Source organism: Phaenicophaeus curvirostris, chromosome 3 (genome assembly GCF_032191515.1).
Source record: "Phaenicophaeus curvirostris isolate KB17595 chromosome 3, BPBGC_Pcur_1.0, whole genome shotgun sequence".
In the NCBI taxonomy this organism is placed as follows: Eukaryota; Metazoa; Chordata; class Aves; order Cuculiformes; family Cuculidae; genus Phaenicophaeus; species Phaenicophaeus curvirostris.
Window position 1 is genome coordinate 93,695,257 of NC_091394.1, and position 18,866 is coordinate 93,714,122.

General features: G+C 40.9%; 1 protein-coding gene across 1 annotated transcript in view; it reads right to left on the minus strand.

The window, feature by feature from the left end:
* The window catches only part of COL22A1 (collagen type XXII alpha 1 chain), a 234,289-nt gene that overhangs the window by 197,146 nt on the left and 18,277 nt on the right, over window positions 1-18,866 (minus strand). Inside the window, exons 2-3 of the mRNA XM_069854706.1 lie at window positions 8,476-8,633; window positions 3,484-4,050 (exon numbers count right to left, since the gene is read on the minus strand). Coding sequence (XP_069710807.1) covers window positions 3,484-4,050; window positions 8,476-8,566 — 658 coding nt within the window. The 5' untranslated portion in view covers window positions 8,567-8,633. The remainder of the gene's footprint in view (window positions 1-3,483; window positions 4,051-8,475; window positions 8,634-18,866) is intronic.

Sequence of the window (18,866 nt, forward strand, 5' to 3'; positions counted from 1 at the left end):
CCTCCCTGGGCAGCTGTTCCAGTGCCCAATGACCCTTCCTGTGAAAATTTTTTTCCTAATGTCCAGCCTAAATCTCCCCTGGTGGAGCTTGAGGCCATTCCCTCTTGTCCTGTCCCCTGTCACTTGGGAGAAGAGGCCAGCACCCTCCTCTCTACAACCTCCTTTCAGGTAGTTGTAGAGAGCAATGAGGTCTCCCCTCAGCCTCCTCTTCTCCAGGCTAAACAACCCCAGCTCTCTCAGCCGCTCCTCATAAGGCCTGTTCTCCAGCCCCCCCACCAGCTTTGTTGCTCTTCTCTGGACTCGCTCCAGAGCCTCAACATCCTTCTTGTGGTGAGGGGCCCAGAATTGAACACAGGATTCAAGGTGCGGTCTCACCAGTGCCGAGTACAGAGGGAGAATAACCTCCCTGGACCTGCTGGTCACACCATTTCTGATCCAAGCCAAGATGCCATTGGCCTTCTTGGCCACCTGGGCACACTGCTGGCTCATGGTCAGTCGCTGTCAACCAACACCCCCAGGTCCCTCTCCTCCAGGCAGCTTTCTAGACAGACTTCTCCTAGTCTGTAGCACTGCACAGGGTTGTTGTGCCCCAAGTGCAGGACTCGGAATTTTGGTCCTCTTCTCCACCAACCTCCTCTTTCTTCCCAAGACTGTTACACCTCTCATATTCAGATATCAAAAGAGTTACCTGATCTTTACGTTAATACTTCTGCTGTTGGTGCTCTCACTGTCTCATCCTTTGTTTCAGTGGCTGGCTTCGGTGACAGCAAGAATGCCTTTTTTGTTTAGATCTGATCTAACATCATGCCTATTAAAAGCATTCTACACATGAAACAATAGATTAAATAAATAAGTATGACAAGGCTATTTCTTCCAAAAAGCAGTTTCCCATCTTTAAACCTACGAAGAAATACTTAGGGAGGATATGTAACAGCCTTCCAAGCAGGAGAGAGGGACAGAACAAACTCTTTTTAATATCCAGTGGAAATGGGACAAAACTGGACTCCAGTTGCAGCGAGAGGGACTGAGGCCAGACACCGAGGAGAAGATGTCCCCCATCAAAGCTGGAATAGAAGATGTAGGATGTTAAACTACCTCACCAGAGTCCTTGGATCAAAAGAACACTGCCAGGAACAGTTGTGGCAGACTTATTTCCTATAACTGCTGTTGATGTGGAATTCAGTCTATTGCATTTGTGTTTGCTGTCTTACTTGATAACCCCTCTTCCTACCCTGCACGAACCTCTTCAAATGCATCTGCATTCACTGTGTCCTGTGTACCTGGATATTCAATTCCCCTTGTCACTATTAAAGTCCTTACATCTCTACCTGAGTGATCCTTTTGAGCATTACCTACTCAATGCTTGTTTAGCTAATCCCATACTCTCTCCTCTCTTCCTTACTAATGTTCATTGCTGGCAATTTGATTTCCTTTGTTCTTACACTGAAACCAAAACATTTAGAATCTTACTTTCCCCTTAAAATTTCACTGTATCTAATAAAACCAGACCCTTCTCCTCACTTACCCTTCCAGAGCCTTTATTACAACCCCCACCACCACCACTACAGTAGGTGGAAGCAAGCACCCCTAAGAGGGGTTGCGGTCACACTCGGGATGAAGGATGCTCCCAGTAATCCTTTGCAGTTTAATGAGGAGTGGTATGATCTTGTGGACATAGTATGGGCTCAGAGAGCATACACAAATATCATTATACTCTGACAGGCAAGTAAAAATTTTTTGAGAAGACAACAAACACAGACCCAGGTACAAATATCTGAAAATATTTGCTTTAGACAAGGAACATAATAGAATTTCAAAGGAAAAATCACATTTTACAGGTTAAGCATCTGCACTATGAGGAGGAGTTGGTTGAGTGTGTCAACCAGAAGTGTCTTCCCTTTATTGCACCCCAGTCATTTGTATGATTACATAAGATTTTCAGAGCAAAAGAGCCAGGTCCTTCAGCCTGCATAGTTTATAGTCAATATCACTTGTATTCAGTTTACACTGTCCATACTTGTTTTTATTCAGGCTGCAAGAAAAGCAGTCACATGCAAATATTGTTGTGCAATGTCAACTGGTTTATACCTGCTTCTGCTAGTCACTGTTTGAGAAGCATACATAAGCCCAGAACATTATGTTAGCATTTTTTTTCTTTCAAATGTAGGTCACAGAGAGCAATAAAAGAGTCCATAACACCACCTACAAGGCCTGGGTTTTTTTCAGGCAACTCACTGTCACCCAATCTCTTCTCCCTGGTATCTAGTGATAGGATGCATTGGAATGGTTCAATGCTGTGCCGGGGAAGGTTTAGACTGAACATTAGGAAGCATTTATCTAATGAGAGGGTAGTCCAACACTGGATCAGGCTTCCTAAAGAGGCAGTTGATGTCCCAAGTCTGTCAGTGTTTAAGAGGCATTTGGACAACATCTTTAATAGCATGCTTTAACTTGGTCAGCCCTGAATTGGTCAGGCAGTTTGACTAGATGATCATTGTAAGTCCCTTCCAACAGAAATATTCTATTCTATTCTATTCTATTCTATTCTATTCTATTCTATTCTATTCTATTCTATTCTATTCTATTCTATTCTATTCTATTCTATTCTATTCTATTCCATCCCGTTCTATCCAACTTGGCAGTAAGACAAGTTCCTGGTCTGCAGACCTTGTCATTATAACACTGCAGTATGTCACAGAATCACACAGGGAGTTAACTGTTGTCTTTCAAGTTCAGACCTAGGAACTAGATCAGTGTCTCATGATTTTGACCTAAGGAACTCACAGTAACTGCAACACACACTGAGTAAAGCAGCAAAACCAGGTAACTTTTACGTTGTCACCGAGAACAAGAGAGTGATTTATTGGTCGTGGAAGGAGAAAGGGCTATGCAATTGCTCTTCCCTTTAAAGTGTTGGGAGATTACACCCACAATGCCATTACAGTTTTCTTCACCAGGGACTGGAAATTCAGAGTTCTTTTATTCACTGTGAATTTTGCACATTGTTCTCCACCAAAAGCCATTCAAAATATCAAAAAGTTTTATGTGGTTGAAAGTCAGAGTACTAATGAACACCAGTTGTCAGTAGAATTGGGATGCTGAAAGGCAGAACAACAAAAATATCTAAAATCTGCATATAAGTAAGATATCACCCTTCATATTTAGTAGTCCAAAATATTATAAATTAGCTGAACTATATCAGAACCAAAAGGGAATTCACTTTTTGGTCTCTGGTTGACCGCTAGAAGCTGACCTATATTTAAAACTGACTTGGGCAGATAAAACACAAAGTGAGAACTTCATCATGCTCCAGGTAGTAAAATGACTTTTTATAGACTGGAACAGAGTAGAAGATACTAATATAAAGAATTATCTGCATAGAATTATAAGCACGAAAGAAAATAATCACAGCTTTTCATGCCTGCATGATAACTGAACCTATTATAATTATAATTGTGTAGCAGAACTGGGAGCTCTACTTACTTTCACAGAGACGTTTTCTCAGCTTGCCCCGAATTTTATCGATGGCGTTGTAATCAGAGACGTGAAACACATGAGCAGACTTGGGTTCTGAAGCAATCTCATCGAGTTCCTCTTTCAAGGCTTCGCCAACACCCACAGCAAAGATCCTAATCCCAGCCTGACGAGCTGTAGTGGCTGCATCCAAAACATAGTCCTGGCTCCTTCCATCAGTCAAAAGGATAGCCACTTTTTTAACAGTTCGATCACTAAGTCTCCCACCAGCTTCTTTGGAAAAACTGTAGGTGTTGATGTACCTGAGAGCATCTCCAGTGTTCGTATTACCCCCATAATACTTAATTTTTCGTGCAGCTTCTTTGATTTCCTCACGGGTTTTGTACTTTCCCAGGTCGAATTCTGTGGTTGGGTGATCACTGTATCGTACCACACCTACGCGGGTTTTGTCTGTGCCAATCTCAAAAGTTTCCACCAAATTAGACACCCACTGCCGAACTTTCTCAAAATCTTCTTTACCAACACTGGAGGAAGCATCCAAAATGAAGACAAGGTCATAGTGAACATTCTTGCAACCTGTAAGAGTGGTAGAAAATATCACTAAGGGAAGATTGAAAGAAGAGTACCAGACATACCAAATATTCCCTAGGCATGGCTCCCTAGTGAGCAATTTGGAGGAGGCAGCAAATCCTCTTCCTATCTTGCAGAGAAAGCACAGTTTCTCAGCCTTTCTTTCTTGTGATTCACCTCATCTCTTTCAGGACATCTGTACTAGATCAGTACATACTTTGCTTTGAAATGCAAACCTTTTCTCTTCCTGCACTAACTGCCTCTGCTCAATCCTTCACCTACACTATCTGCATGCATATGAAGCTATTTTTCTTAAACTTCATTGCAGTGCCTTTGTTCAGGCAATGCTCTAAAATGACCTTGGCAGATCAAGAGACCTGCTGTGACCTTGCCTATGCCAATCCTGACCATGAGTAGTGAAGCTTTTATGTTCCCTCTTGTATTAACATTATGATTTATTTATGCTTAGCTAGACACAGTTCTTTTGCTCAGCATGATATGTTGGTGAAGCAAGTTTATAACATGATTGTTTTGATTTTGAGGCTCTCTGCCATTGACTGTTGACTAAAGGATGACTCACAGAACACTGGAATGGCTTTCTTGACAAAAAAAAGAGCAGTTGCTTTGTAAGGGAAAAGTGCACTTATCTCCACAACCACACTTTTGCCACCAACCATGATACTTGTAACCTGAGGCCTGTGTAATCTGAAAGGCAAATGAATTTTAATTGCAGCTATGAAGCCAGACTGGTCATATATTTGTCAGCCACTTGTCAAGAAAATAGATCTCCCCAGAGATGTTTTCTAGCTGTCTCTGAATATATGTAAGCCAGGAGCCAGTAGATTCATACAGATGACAAAGATTTATCAACATAACACCCCAGCTGGACAAAATACATACATACACACACACATTTATTTAATTCGTTATTTTGTAACAAATTATGAATTTCAAGTTGAAAGCTGCTCTACAAAGTCAATTTTTCTATGGTCAGAATGACCAATGCTTGTTTCTCCAGTAGTTCTTGTCTCCTGTCATTTCACAAAGTGCAGCTGCTTGTTTGAATCAATGGTAAACAGGTAATTTGACCCATCTTCTGGAGAACAAAGAATACGTAACATGATAATAGACAGAGATTGGTCCATACCAGTGCCAGTGCCACTCTATCTCTCTCAGACCAACAGGGCTTTTCTATGTCCCATAGAATTGGAGATATTCCACTTGTCCCCTAAACTGCTGGCAAATGTCTTTAAATCCTGCTGCTTTACCAGTGTCTGAGTCGGTAGCCACATCTACCTACACCCACACTCACAGAGAGCAGATCTGTTCTGTTGAATCCTGTTCCACTGCAGCATCCTGATTCCTGCAACTGTTCCCACTATGACCATGTTAATTATCTCCTCTAGGCTCTGACTTGGACTAATGAACCTATCTCCTTTGGTCAAAAAATCTGAGTGTATTTATGAGAATACTTAATGCCAACGCATGCACACGAAGAACAGTTTAGGACCCAATGCATTAACACATAACATTTCCACTCTACAGTTTGTATGTTTTCACACTAGACTAGTTCCAGTCAGGTTCTAGCAATTAAACATCGATCAAAGACTAAGATTTGCACCTACCTTACCTCTGTGGACCTGCCAGGAGAATGTATGACCCTGGCTGTTGTCTTTAGATCTGATCCAGGCCTTGACATGCTGACTCATGTTCCTGACTTGATCTTGGACCCACTTCATGAAAAAGCGCTTGTTTCCCCTTGAGGCTGGCAACAATCCCCTAGTCTGCCCTACTCCCTGGCTGGGAGTGGTGGAACAGGTTGTGGTTGGTGAAACTCTGTCCTGCCAGCCCAGGGCAGACCCCCAGCTCCTGGCTCCTCATCCCTTAGGAAGCAGTCTGTCCTTGCTGCACTCCTGACCAAAGCTAAAGCACTAATGTAAATTATCTAATGTGGGTGTTAGCTGAGGACTAGGAATTTTTCCTCTAGAACAGACCAAAAAGTGTGAAGGTACTGTAGACAGTTCATCCAGTCAAGTACTTACTTGACAGCTAGCTCAGTGAAGAGAAAAATGAATCATGCTATCCAAAGGTAACAGGAATGATGTTGTCATATTCCCTTGTAAGTTCCAGCATCTGAACCTACAGGAACATCACTAAGTCCTCTCCTACACCCAAATTTGATCTTAGGGGTCATAATTTAGTCTAGTGCTTTTGATCATCCTGGGCCTGTGCACTTCCCTCAAAGAGCTGAGGAATCCCAGAACATCTCACTGCATTGGAGAGTGTGAGTAGCTCAGCCACGTGAAGAGGATTTGCCTCCAGATAAGAGTGAAAGCATTATAGGTAAGAATTATAAGGTTGTAGGTCAGCACTCATAGTATTGCATGATGGCTGTGAGAGTGGTTGAAAATACACCTAGTGTATTGCAAGTGATGAAAAAATGAGCATTGTCTTGCTATGTTATCTTTCATAGAAGAGTACATCCCAGGTGTTGCTGTTCCTTCACTGCCTATGGGAATAAGCTATGCACATGGGTTTGGGATCACATTGGGAACAACACATCCACATGGGATCACAATCTGTCCACGTAGGATCAATTTTTGTGATGGCATATTGTTAGTGATGGAATACCTGTCTCTAACCACAGAGCAAGAAAACCCTGTCTTGATATATAGAAAAACTCTCTCAAAGGTAATCAGAGTGTGGTGATGATGGAATATATAATTTTATATTATGGGATCTAAGTTACATTACATCTGTGTATATCAGCTGAGCTGCCAAGTGTGGTTTTGCGTGATATTTGCAGACTATAAAGAATATAATATATATAAAATGGGACAGGGTAAGCAAGAAATCTCTACTTTCCCTGAAAAAAAAATCATTATTATATTATTCCATTCTGTGTGAAAGAATATTAATTAAATGAGACTAACTAGAAAATATAAAGGTTTAAGTGTAAAACTCATAAAGTACAGGCTTTCCCGTTGCTTATTTTAATGACTCTCAGCAGGTGAGATGACAGCAATTTGAAAACAAACAGATCAGAGAAAATGAATCCTGTCTGTTTTCAAGGGCAATGAGCCTTAAAACAAGAGGGGTTTAAGGTTTAAAATGTGGTGCCTATTCAGGCAGTATTGCAGGGAAAAAAAGATGGCCTTTCAGGATCATTTTCTTGGAGTCAATAATTCTTTGCTTACAGACCTGATGGCAGTGCAATGAAATGCTGCAGAAGAGCTTTCAGTAAACATTAATCTGCATTTTTAGCACAGTAATGTCCACTGCTGGACAAAATTGATTGTTTTCCAAGAATGCAATAATAATATTGTTTACTGGCAGAAACAGTTCATGTTAAGGTTATATGGGAGATAATTCATAGAAAGTGAACTTTCAGTTTTGTAATTACAAGAATACTCTCTGGAAGCATAATTCCAGGAGTTGTCTTCATCCACTCACATTGAGTCAACTGGTTTGCACTATTGCCTTTACAAATAGTTCACAAACAAGCCGTAAACCTAAAATAATCTAAAGTAATCACAGGATGAACTTATCAATGGTACCACCATATCCTTCAAGTAACTGACCACAGCAGAAAAAAAAGATAAGATTTCACTTTGCTTTGTTACTAAGCCCTCATAACGAAAAAGCCTTATATAGATCACATAACAAAACTGTAAAACAGCTGTTCCTTAGACTGAGAAAAGGGTCCTTTCCTTTCATATATATTGCTCAAGGCTACAGAATACCATCTATCCTGCAAAAAATGGATAGAAATCCTCCATCTCAAGGTACCTTTGTGGTTTTATACCAGTAAACTGCATAGGTCTACAACCATTTTCTGTCCCTGAGCTGTAGCATTTTTTCACATCCAGATAACTCTTCCTACTGCCCTGCAAAAAATGTGTCCCTGTCAAGGCAGCCTATAGGAAAAGTACCTCAGTTGTACCATTCTTTCATGCATTCAGTGGCATCTGCGGGAGAGTGCTCAGCAACAATGGCTAAAAGCCGTGCCAGGGACTACACTAGCAACTAGACAGGATGAACCAAGGGAGGGTATAAACAGTGCCCTGTTTAGCTCACTAGGAAAGTCCCAGCCAAACAGAAGATTCACCAGGTCTAACCTGAAACCCACAGAAGGCAATGGAAGAAGTGATCTCCATGCCACTGTGGGATAGATTAAGTATATCCAAAGTAAAATAAGTACTGCCCCCTTGTTCTGAGTAGCTGAGCTGACCTTTCTAAGCCTGCAGCAGAACCAGAGACCCTAGGTAAATTATAACCTTGACCCCTGAGCTATCTTTATCCCTATGGTCTTTTTTTCAGCAGTAAATGTTTGGGTTTTACACTGTTTTCCTCCTAGCAATTGTATCTTCTCAGACATGTAAAAGCCCCCAAAACCTCTTAGCAGGAGGCAGTAAGTCATATGGCGCGTACCTGCTCTTTGTGCCTCAATTCTCTCCCTGCTGAACACGACCATGAGAAGACCCAGGAGACAGGGCACGCGGCATCTTCCTGTAATGGACATATCGCCTTCTCACATCAGCTTGTCTTTTCTCTCTGGTGAGAAGCTCACTAGAAATCCAATCTGTAACCTAGAAAGGAAAATAAAGAGCAACTGTGATCTCATGGAAACACAAACAGAAGTAATGATGCAAGTTATGAGAGCAACGTTTTGGGTAGTTGTCTCTTCTGCCTGTCATTTTAGTTCACTAGACACAAACTGTTCAGACAAAGAGGCGGGAGTTCACCTACTTTTCAAAAGCTATAGCCTTTCACTGGCTCTATTCAGCGTGCAGCAGCCTGAATGGAAAAAGGAGGGAGATTACCAGATTATTATACTTTAATTGAGCCCACTGCCAACTACACAATCAACGCAGTGGAGTGGAAACCATTCCTGACCTGGCCCTCCCACACATTCATCATTAGGAGATACACAGCACAGAGCCCAGATACAAACCACACCAAATCACACACAACCGGTTGCCACTTCACTCATTGCTGCTTTCAGTTCCTGAGTCTCAGAAATTACAAACGCTAAAAATGTGTGCCTGTTTTCATGTGTGTATTTGTTGCTATCGGTCCTTCTCTACAGGAATAAACTCAAAAGCTTCAAAACAAATCTTTAAAATATTTAGTTTAAAGAAGTGTAAAAGCTCAGGTGGGGGATCTTCAATTCAAGGTCATTGATTTGAGTTTACCTTGACTGAAGCCACTGAAGTCAGCCAGTATTGTTACAAGACAGTCAAAGTGGCCAGGCTGTTAAGTTTAGCTAGGTTTTCTAACAGTAGAACAACTCATTGTAAAAGAAAAATTTTTACTTACTGCTATTACTCTATTATTTTTTATTAGCTAGACCATAAAATCATTGCTGTTCTATATACTGCGTATACACACATAGTTTCTCTGCAGCTCTTTACTTTGCAAGGAATCATTTTGGAAAACATTCTCCCAGCTCCTGAACATATGTTTTCCTCTTTAATGAGCAGATTTCTTTGCTCATTTTCTTAGGGAATTTGTGCTTTGTCTGTGTTTTAACATGTCCATCATCTTCTTTCTGTTACCAGCTGAGTGAAAAGGCATGAATGAAACACTGCTTGTTATAGATCATTGCTGCAGGGTCGACTGTGTGTTCTAGGATATTTCTTTTCAAAGCATTAGGGTTCTATGCGAATCACAGGCAAAAATAATGTTGGTGTCAGCATTTGTTCAGAACCAGTCTTGATCAGTCAGATGTTTGGCCTCTCTCTACCATGTGTCTCAAAGTAAAGTGCATGTCATGCTGGTTTAGGAAATAAAAAGTGAGGAAAATCTTACGTAGTTGTCAAGACATAGCTTCAAATCCTTATTACTACAAGCTCCTACATTTCCAGAAGTCCTTATCATACACAGGAAAGGAGAAAGCAATACACCTAATAAATCTGCACTCTGCAAATAAAATTTAGAAATATTTTCCAGCATTGGAACATAAATGCAAGAAAAACAAGAAACATAAAAAGAAAAAAAAATCAGGCTTATTCCAGTACCATCCCTAAATCCAAAAGGCACAAGCAGTGCTGTAGTTTACACCTCAGCCAGATGATGTCCCTACGAGACAGTGAGGTTCTCAGGCTTGAGCAAGATGGAAAAGGTTGCAGGGTAAAAAGGGCATGAAAATATCACTGTGCCCTACAGTGGCTAGAATTTCCTTTTAAATAAGCACATTACTGAAATACCGATCAGGCAGCTGCCTGCAGAGGGATCAGGACAAGCAATACTTAAAATAGCTATGGGAGCCTTCAGTCTAATGTTTTTCCTCCTGTGTGTTTTTCAGGGAACATTGTTTTCTGGCACTGGTGATGAGAAGGCAAGTTAATGGCAACAGCAAGGGATGGGAAACCAGATCTGCCATGCAGTGTTCTACACTTCCAGGGCTGAGAGATCAAACCATCCTTTCTCTGTGTCTGGAATTGCATGGCTGTAAAGTTTTATAAATACATCATTAAAAACAGTCTTTGCCAGCTGCTAACCCACATGAGGCCAGGATAAAAGGAGCAGAGCACCAGCTGGTGTCAGTCAGCAGAATGGTAGTGGGATGGACTGATGCTGGCTCCACAGGCAGCGGACGTGGTGTGACAGGGAACTTGATGGTCCTGGCTCACTTCGTACACGCGTAACTTCTCCCCAGCAGAAAACCTACCTACATGACCAGGTCTGACATCTGTGCCTCTAAGATGTCATTACTCTCCACTCCTTGCCAAAACACTTCCAGAGCTCATTGCTGTGTTATGAATGCTGAAAGGTGTCTCAGAACAGTCATTTAGCCTAAAAATAGTGGAAAAAAACCCCAAATCTATAATTAGAACATCTGCTTAAAATCTATAATCATAACTTGTGGTAGTTTTAATATACATTTGTGGTTCAATATTAATCTTGCATTCAGGCCAAAGTACTTCATTTTATCCATTTTAATAACATGAAGAATTGAACCAAGTCATTTAACTTGCAACTATTTTCTGTGTGGATATAGCAGTGATAGAACATTGCACCATTCATATCAACAGGACTCATCATGGCAAGGGAGTCTTCAGGGGTATTAGAATAAAGGTTGGAGATAAAGCATTTTTAGTGACGGGCTTTCCACACTGATTTCTTTCACTACTCAGTCTGTCACTGTGAGACCAGTTTGAGATCACAGCAACTGATCAACATTTATTTCCCCTTCCAGGAGAAAGGGTCAAAAAAGGAGCCAAAAGTGGGATAGTTTAGGCTCCAGAGTGATCCGAGAATAAAAATTTCTGTTTCATTGACCCTACTTCCAAGTGGCCAACATGGATTTTTTTATCACTATTATTTTTAGTTCAGCCTATCATGTGGGAATAATTTTCCTCAAAGTAGCCTAAGTCAATGTACACCTTTTAAAAATAACTATTTTTTTTTATCTTACAAACATCACTTTGGGATTCCCTTCTGACACATTTAGATGTATTAAGTGGTATTGCAAAAAGAACTGACAAATCCTATCATGTCTACGCTTCTTACCAAATTGCAGACTTTGTGTCTGAAGCCCGTTTTTTTAATAGTTTAATGGCAAAAAAAAGGAGGTGAATAATTCTGGCTAAATGCAAACATGATGTAGGAATTTCATTCAGGCTGAAAAGCGTGCTGGTGAATGTTAAAGTGAGCACTCTACCTAAAATACAGGCATAGTACTAAGCTATTCATACCACCTCACAGCTGAACAAACATAAGCAGAAGATAGATACAAGCTCTATGTAACTTTCAGCTTCAGTATGGCTTTTTCAGGGGAGTGATATAGAGTTTTAGGTCAGTGAGCATCCATGGAAAGGCCTCTCTACTTTTGAACAATAAGTAAATACTCTCAGGTAGATGCACACTCATAAAAAGCAGCATTTAAAAAAGAGGGCTAATGGGGAATTGGGTCTTATAATCTCAAATGTATTTTGATATTTTGCTCACTTCTGGGCTCCCTTTGCATTCCTGCCTTTTAAGGGATGCTACTTTGTCGGCTTGAGCTTTATCCCTCAAGGCTGGGAACAGAGCTAGGGCTCCGCTTTCCACAGAATAACATGCATATCCAAAATGGAACCACATAGCAGAGCTGTGTTTTATTATGCAGTTTACTCCTGATTGAACCAAAGAATATCCTAACATTAGTTTATTTAGAAAATGAAACTCGTGCCCATTGTGAATATGACAATGGTGTTTTCTGTCCTTCTCTCTTTGTCTTTGTCCTGCCAGACCCAGATAATGAAGGAATATATAGTGACTTTGTTCTAACACTGCTTCTCAGATAATGCTGTTGCATTATTGCAATTCAGGGGACAAGGAGAAAAAACTTGTATACCAGAATGGAAGCAAAACTGTTTTGAAATGGTATTTTAAGAAATACAAAGGGAAAAGACAGGGCAGATATGAAGAGTGGGGCAGAGAAGAAAATTATGGCATTTCTAGGGCAAGCAATTTAAGTACAAATACTGTATTTCCCTATCTCAGCCTCTCCAGAAAGTTCTCTTCTGTCCTGGTTTAAGAGACAACATCGACAGCAAAAACCACGTGAGTCAGAGTTGGAAAGAAAACCAAGAACACTTTCTGTGATCTCTTTCATCCATCAGAAGAGTGATTCAGTCACAAATACTAATAAAACAAATTGAAACAAAACTAGAGTCAGTAGTAAAATGAGCATTTGAGGAGTGTGATTTAATAAAATTGCTTCTACCTCATGCAAGCAAAAGTTCAAAAACCCTTCAGGGACAGTACAAAGATCAGTGATTCAAGGCTGAATGCAAAAAGCATGTCCAGTTACGGACTTTAGCCTGCCCATTAACATATCTGAGCTTCTACTTAAGTTTTACTGAATTATACCACCAAACTGTTCGTCTTACTGCTAAATTCAAGGCGGGCAAGGGGGCTGATACTATTACTGTACTTAGTATCAACAATTTGTCTGCTGCCACTGAACATTACCGTATGCCATATAAATGTTCTAATTATGCTAGCATTTATACTGTGATTTTATATGTCTTCAGTACGCTCCTCAGAGGAAGAAGTTAGCCTGGGGTGAAAAATACAGTGTCCAATTGTATAGCTTTTCAGACACACAGAAAAAAAGAACACAAAAAAAAATCCAAAACACCGTGATAAATCTGACATCTTAGTAGAGTCAGTTTGTTGATCATGCCTCTTCCAGCTACTCAACTAAGCAATTTAATTATCTAAACTATTGCTGATATAAGAAACAAGCCAAACATACCATAGAGAGATGGCATTTTCTTTGCCCCAGTCAGCACACGCGGCCATATATCTTTGTTCAATGCTTTTTAAAGAAATCATTTCTGGAAGATATGCATCTTCCCACGTCTGATGCAAAGCCAACTGTAGTTAATGAAAAGAGGGCCATTGATTTCAGTGGGCATTACTTCAAAACCCACATGAACAACAGAGCATAAAATTCTCTAACACCAGAGTTGTTCCTGGAATACTTTGTTCACCTCCAACTGATACAGGTTCATCTGAAAACAAGGAGGAAACTGTCAGAAGCTCCACAATGTGTTGTATGGGGACATCCATGCACCTCACTAGTGGGCAGCTCTCCAGCGTCTGCTCTAACTGATGGCAAAGCTGTGGGGACTGAGTTTTTCCTTCTATTCTTTTGCAAAGTCACATCTCAAGAGCAACTTGTACCCCACTCCCTAAGGAACAGATTAGATGCAGAGAGACAGTTAGCATGAATGCTAGCCAAAATGACCTGTTAACTTTATAGGAGATTAAAGAGGGTGGTGGGTAAAATCAGCAGATCATTCAAACCCATCAATTTGTTTGCCTTAGCTGAACTCCATTACTGCCCTAAAGTTCTGGAAACCACGGCTCATGAAAGATTAATATCACTGCTTTTGGAAATAAGTTGGATTGTGCAAGAAATAAAGTCCATAATGAACAATTAGGAGGGTGGAATAATAAACAGTAACTCCCCAAGAGACAGATACTTGTCCAGAGACAGAACTAGACAGGAATCAAAAGGGGAAAAAAATATCATACAGAGGAGCATAACCATGAGTCTTAGAGGGCCTTAAGCATACTCCAAGGGGGACTGGATTAACTTAGCATGGGCATTTCCTAAATTCTGCATGCTCCACTTTGCAGCCTTAGAAATGCTCTTTTAACTTCAAAGTTGTTGCACTTGCACGTGCAGAGAAACCTGTCAGAAGGTCAGAATTAGAATTCAGCCGCTCCAGATTCCTTAACTTAGTCTTGGATCATGCATCACTCAAACTGACCCATTTGTAAACATATCTACCACAGAGGCTTTAAAACAAGCCCTTACTTGTTGCCTGCCAAATTGCTACAATTCTAAAATATCTTAAGTACTAGACAAGGACTTTGCAATGTATTTTTGCCTGCTGCAGCCACACAGTGTCTGCAGGCTAAAACCTTGATGCAATACCCCTAAGTATAACTTTTCAGTGATTTGTCCAGAGGAAGTAAGTTCAAATTTAAATTGTATTTTTGTGGGTTGAGCTTAGAAATCTTTCTATTTATTGGCTAACAAAACTCAAAACTAACCTGCGATAAAAAGTCTCAATGGTAGAATCTCCCTAATTCTGTAGTCTGTGACTGGGATAAGAAAAATCCACACCACCATTCCCAAATTAATTTTCTTACCTCTCCTATAAATGGACTGCACTCACACAGTGGGACCTGCCACATGCTGTGTCTACCTCCCAGCTCCCTGATGGGACAAAATATAGATTCCCTATGTTCTGCAGTGCTCCAGCACTATGCCAGGAGCACAGATGCCACAAAGTGATGCTCCAAATCTTTCAGATGGGGCCAAATGGGTAAATCAATTCTGAAGGACATGTCAGAGTACAGCTGTCTCTCGATCTCCCAGCATATCATATTAGGAGCTAGAAACAAGCTACATAGAACTATAGAGTTGTTAAGAGTGGGAAAGACCTCTAATATCATAAAGACAAACCATCAGCACAATGCCAACATGCCTACTAAACCATGTCCTGAAGCACCACATCTACGTTTTTTAGAACACCTCCAGGGATGGTGACTCCACCACTTCCCTGGGAAGTCTGTTCCAGCGCTTCACCACTCTTTCAGTAAAGATTTTTTTTTCCTAACATCCAAGATAAATCTCCCCTGGCACAACTTGAGGCATTTTGTCTCATCTTATCACTAGGTATTTGGTTGAAGAGACCAGCACCCACCTCATTACATCCTCCTTTTCAGTAGTTGTAGAGAACAGTAAAGTTGCTCCTTAGCCTCCTCTTCTCCAGACTAAACAATCCCAATCCCTCAGTTGCTCCTCAGAAGACTTGTGCTGCAGATCCTTCACCAGCCTTCTTGCCCTCCTCTGGACACACACCACTAGCTCAATATCTTTTTTGTACTGAGGAGCCCAAAACTGAACATACGATTTGAAGTGCAGCCTCACCAATGCTGAATATAGGGGCACAATCATCTCTTGCTAATGTGGAAAAAGTACGTTCTCAAGCAATGCTTGAGAAAGTTGTGCCCAGCAGCTCTCTGGCTTTGGTATCATCAACCAACCTGTAAGGAAAATCCATACTGCACCATTCAAACACGTGTGTTTATTGACCAGTTTAGTGGTAACCCTGTTTTACTTCAGCTAATGAAGTGTTTCAATTTCAAATGAAATTCTACATCTCAAAATCTGGCTCTGTACAAAACACTCCTCCAAAAGCACCTTAGATAACCTAACTGAAATAATTATCTAGGAGAAGACTCACAGGAAGTGTCTCAGAGTGTAGGTGGGGTCCAAGGGATTGAAAGAGCTGATAAGGAGAAGACTATCCGATTTGAGAAGGCAATGCCTGGAAAGCAGGATTTTCCCAAGAACCAGGCACCAACATCAGTGCTCATACTGACAGTTTCTTTCCCAAGGTTTATTTACTAGCAGGCAAAATCAGGAAGGATATACTGAACTTGAAACTCAAGCATTGGTTTGATTCTTCTAGATGTATTTTTCTTTACACTAAAGTAGCCTTTTTCCCCTCTTAATTTTTGCTCACTTTCTTTTGGAAAGCACTAGCCTCAACCTTTTTAGCATAGAGCAGGGAATTAGAAACAGAACTGGAGACTCAGCGGTCAGTTAAGTTGTCATAATCTTATTTGGGAACTACCATCACCTACCCCCAAAATATCCCCAAACATATAATCTGAGTCATCTAAATTGCAAGTCATTCATAGAGCACGTTACTACATCTCATGCTTCTGCAGTGGCTCATCAATTGGGCCACAAATGTATTTGAATCCTATGGATATTACAACAATGAAATAATTAGATAAATAATAATTCATGAGTGGTAATGGATTTACTAGGGTGCAACACACTCTCCAAACTACATGGCTCAATAACAGCTGCACAGCTCACCTCTCCTAACCGCACTCCATCGCACCTTGGCTAATTAAGAAAATTTTGTCCATACTCCCTCACCTATTTCCTCCACACTTAACACAACTCTGAAATGTCTTTCATGCTGCCACTGAGGCAAGGTCTGCAGGACATTCATGTCTTCAACTGGAAAGCTAACTACTTAGACAGGTATATTGTCTGTTTAGGGTAATAGGGGACATTAATAACTGGCCTTCATGAGAAGAGGAGCCAAATTCATACGTTTAAACTAACAGCCATTGCTGGCTGCAGGATGTCAGCAAACAGTTCAAACTGTAGAAATGGTTCACTGTTCAGTGGAGAACTCTGAGATTTGTCCCCAGTTGTACATGCTTAGTCTGTCCTTACAGTTTTATGTGGGAAGTATGTTGATTTATTACAGGGTCACAGAACACCAGTCTTTTGGCCTAAGCCCTACGACCTGTACTGGAAACTCCTACAAATCCCATTTCCTCCCAAGCAGAGGCAGAGCTGTTCCAGTCTATATTAACTATTAGGAAGAAGCCTTTAACAGTGAGCCCCTTGAGGCTATTCAATATGAGAGTGCTCTGCTCTTACAGGGCCCATTTCCTGCTTTTTATATCCTCATGGAAATTCTTCCAGCTCTTGGAATGAAGCCAAAAAAAAAATTTTCTTTTTTAGTACAGTAGAGGATTATGTCAGTAAAAAGATCCATATGTCATGGTTTTATATAGTCAGCTAGCAGACCTGGAGTGAGGAATTGGGATGGGGTAAGAGCCTAAATCTGTTTGGAAAACAGGCAACATACTTTCTAACAAAGAGGAACCCCGTGAATGCATTTCCCAGAACTCCTACTGGGGCCAATACAAGGAATTGCTTTGGATTCCCTGCTTTATGCCTTATGATAATGGCATGGATAAGGATTACCATAATCCCTACAAGCTCCAGAAAGGAGCTCATACCATTTGTCTGTCACTCTCAGGATTATTAACAGGACTAGGATAATTTGAAAAGCAGCACGCGCTCACTTACCACTTCCTCAACACTTCTACTGAACTGTCCAGATGACAGAGAATTTCCCAGACAAAGGAATATAAATGCCTCTTACTTGCACTATGTAGGTGATTTTTTTCCTGCACATACTCCAACAAGTTGATGGCCATCTAATTTAATGAATGTTTGTACAGAAACAACAGCTATGTTTGATTAAGAGATTTAGTATTGCAAAGCTTTTTCGTTATCTAATTTCCCTGGTCTTGGCCTTTGTAATAAAACCCAGGACTCTACTGTGGGCACCAACACACCAGCAAAAGTGGAAGATCTGTGAACAGAGGCCTTGCAAAGAAGAGATACCTGTTGTTAGTTGTGGAGGTGCAGATAGCAGGATTACACCCTCAGCCTCATCCCTTTCTAAAATTTTCCCTCTTTACTTGGTACTTGCAGGAGACTCTGTCCCCTGTGTGGTATCTACTGCCTGAACACCACCCAAACTGAGTATCTCCATGTTTTTGTCTATTGAGAACAAGCACTGCCACCTCTCATTTCCTACCATATATTGTAGAAAAAGGCCATTCTTTGTCTTCTTGTTGCAATAGTGCTCTAAGGCAGAAAGCAATTCACTGTTAGCTGACATTGCACGACAGCAACAAAGCATTTTGGGAACTGACCTGAAAAACAAAGCAAGGCTGGAACACACATAGGATTCTTGCTTTTATTTCTCATACTTGCATGACTCAAATTATTTGAAGTAGAGATACTTTCAGGAAGACCCAACCACAGAACGCTAAGGTTAGACACCTTAATCAGCTTAGGTGCCTGCAGAGCAGAAAGGTTGTTTGGAGGACTTGAGATGGAAAATCTTGGAATTGAGTGTTTCTCTCTTCCATGGTAAGAATTGAGGCTAGGAGGAGAGAAGAGGACTCATCTTCTCTGACCACAGAGGTCTGCATTGTGGATGTCTTCACCACAACCATAGACTCTTTAAAATACGAGAAGAGAAATAAGAAGCACAGCCTTACCCCAGCACCATCTATGAATGAAGGCAAATTGGATAGCATATCCTTGACATCTCAGCCATCTCTCCCCAACACTGGGGCCACCATCACATAGGACTAGCAGATAAGGGGAACACAAAAGACTTAAGCAGAAGCAGAGTTTATTCAGTGTCACAGCAGTCTTAAGTCCAAGAATGAGATAAACTACACTTTACGCCTCACAATTTCTGAATGCAACACACAGGAGATTACTGTCTATGACCCTTTTCATGATCTTGCCCTGATCCTGGCAGTGCAAGACCTGCAGTGGAGTTCTGCCCCAATCCATTTTGCAGCATTGCAGCTTCCAGAGCAGTGAGTAATAAGAAAAACAGGCAGCTGATGAAGAAGGCACTTGAAAGAAGTACAGCAAATAGGCATCTAAAAGCTCTAAATTAAACAGGAAA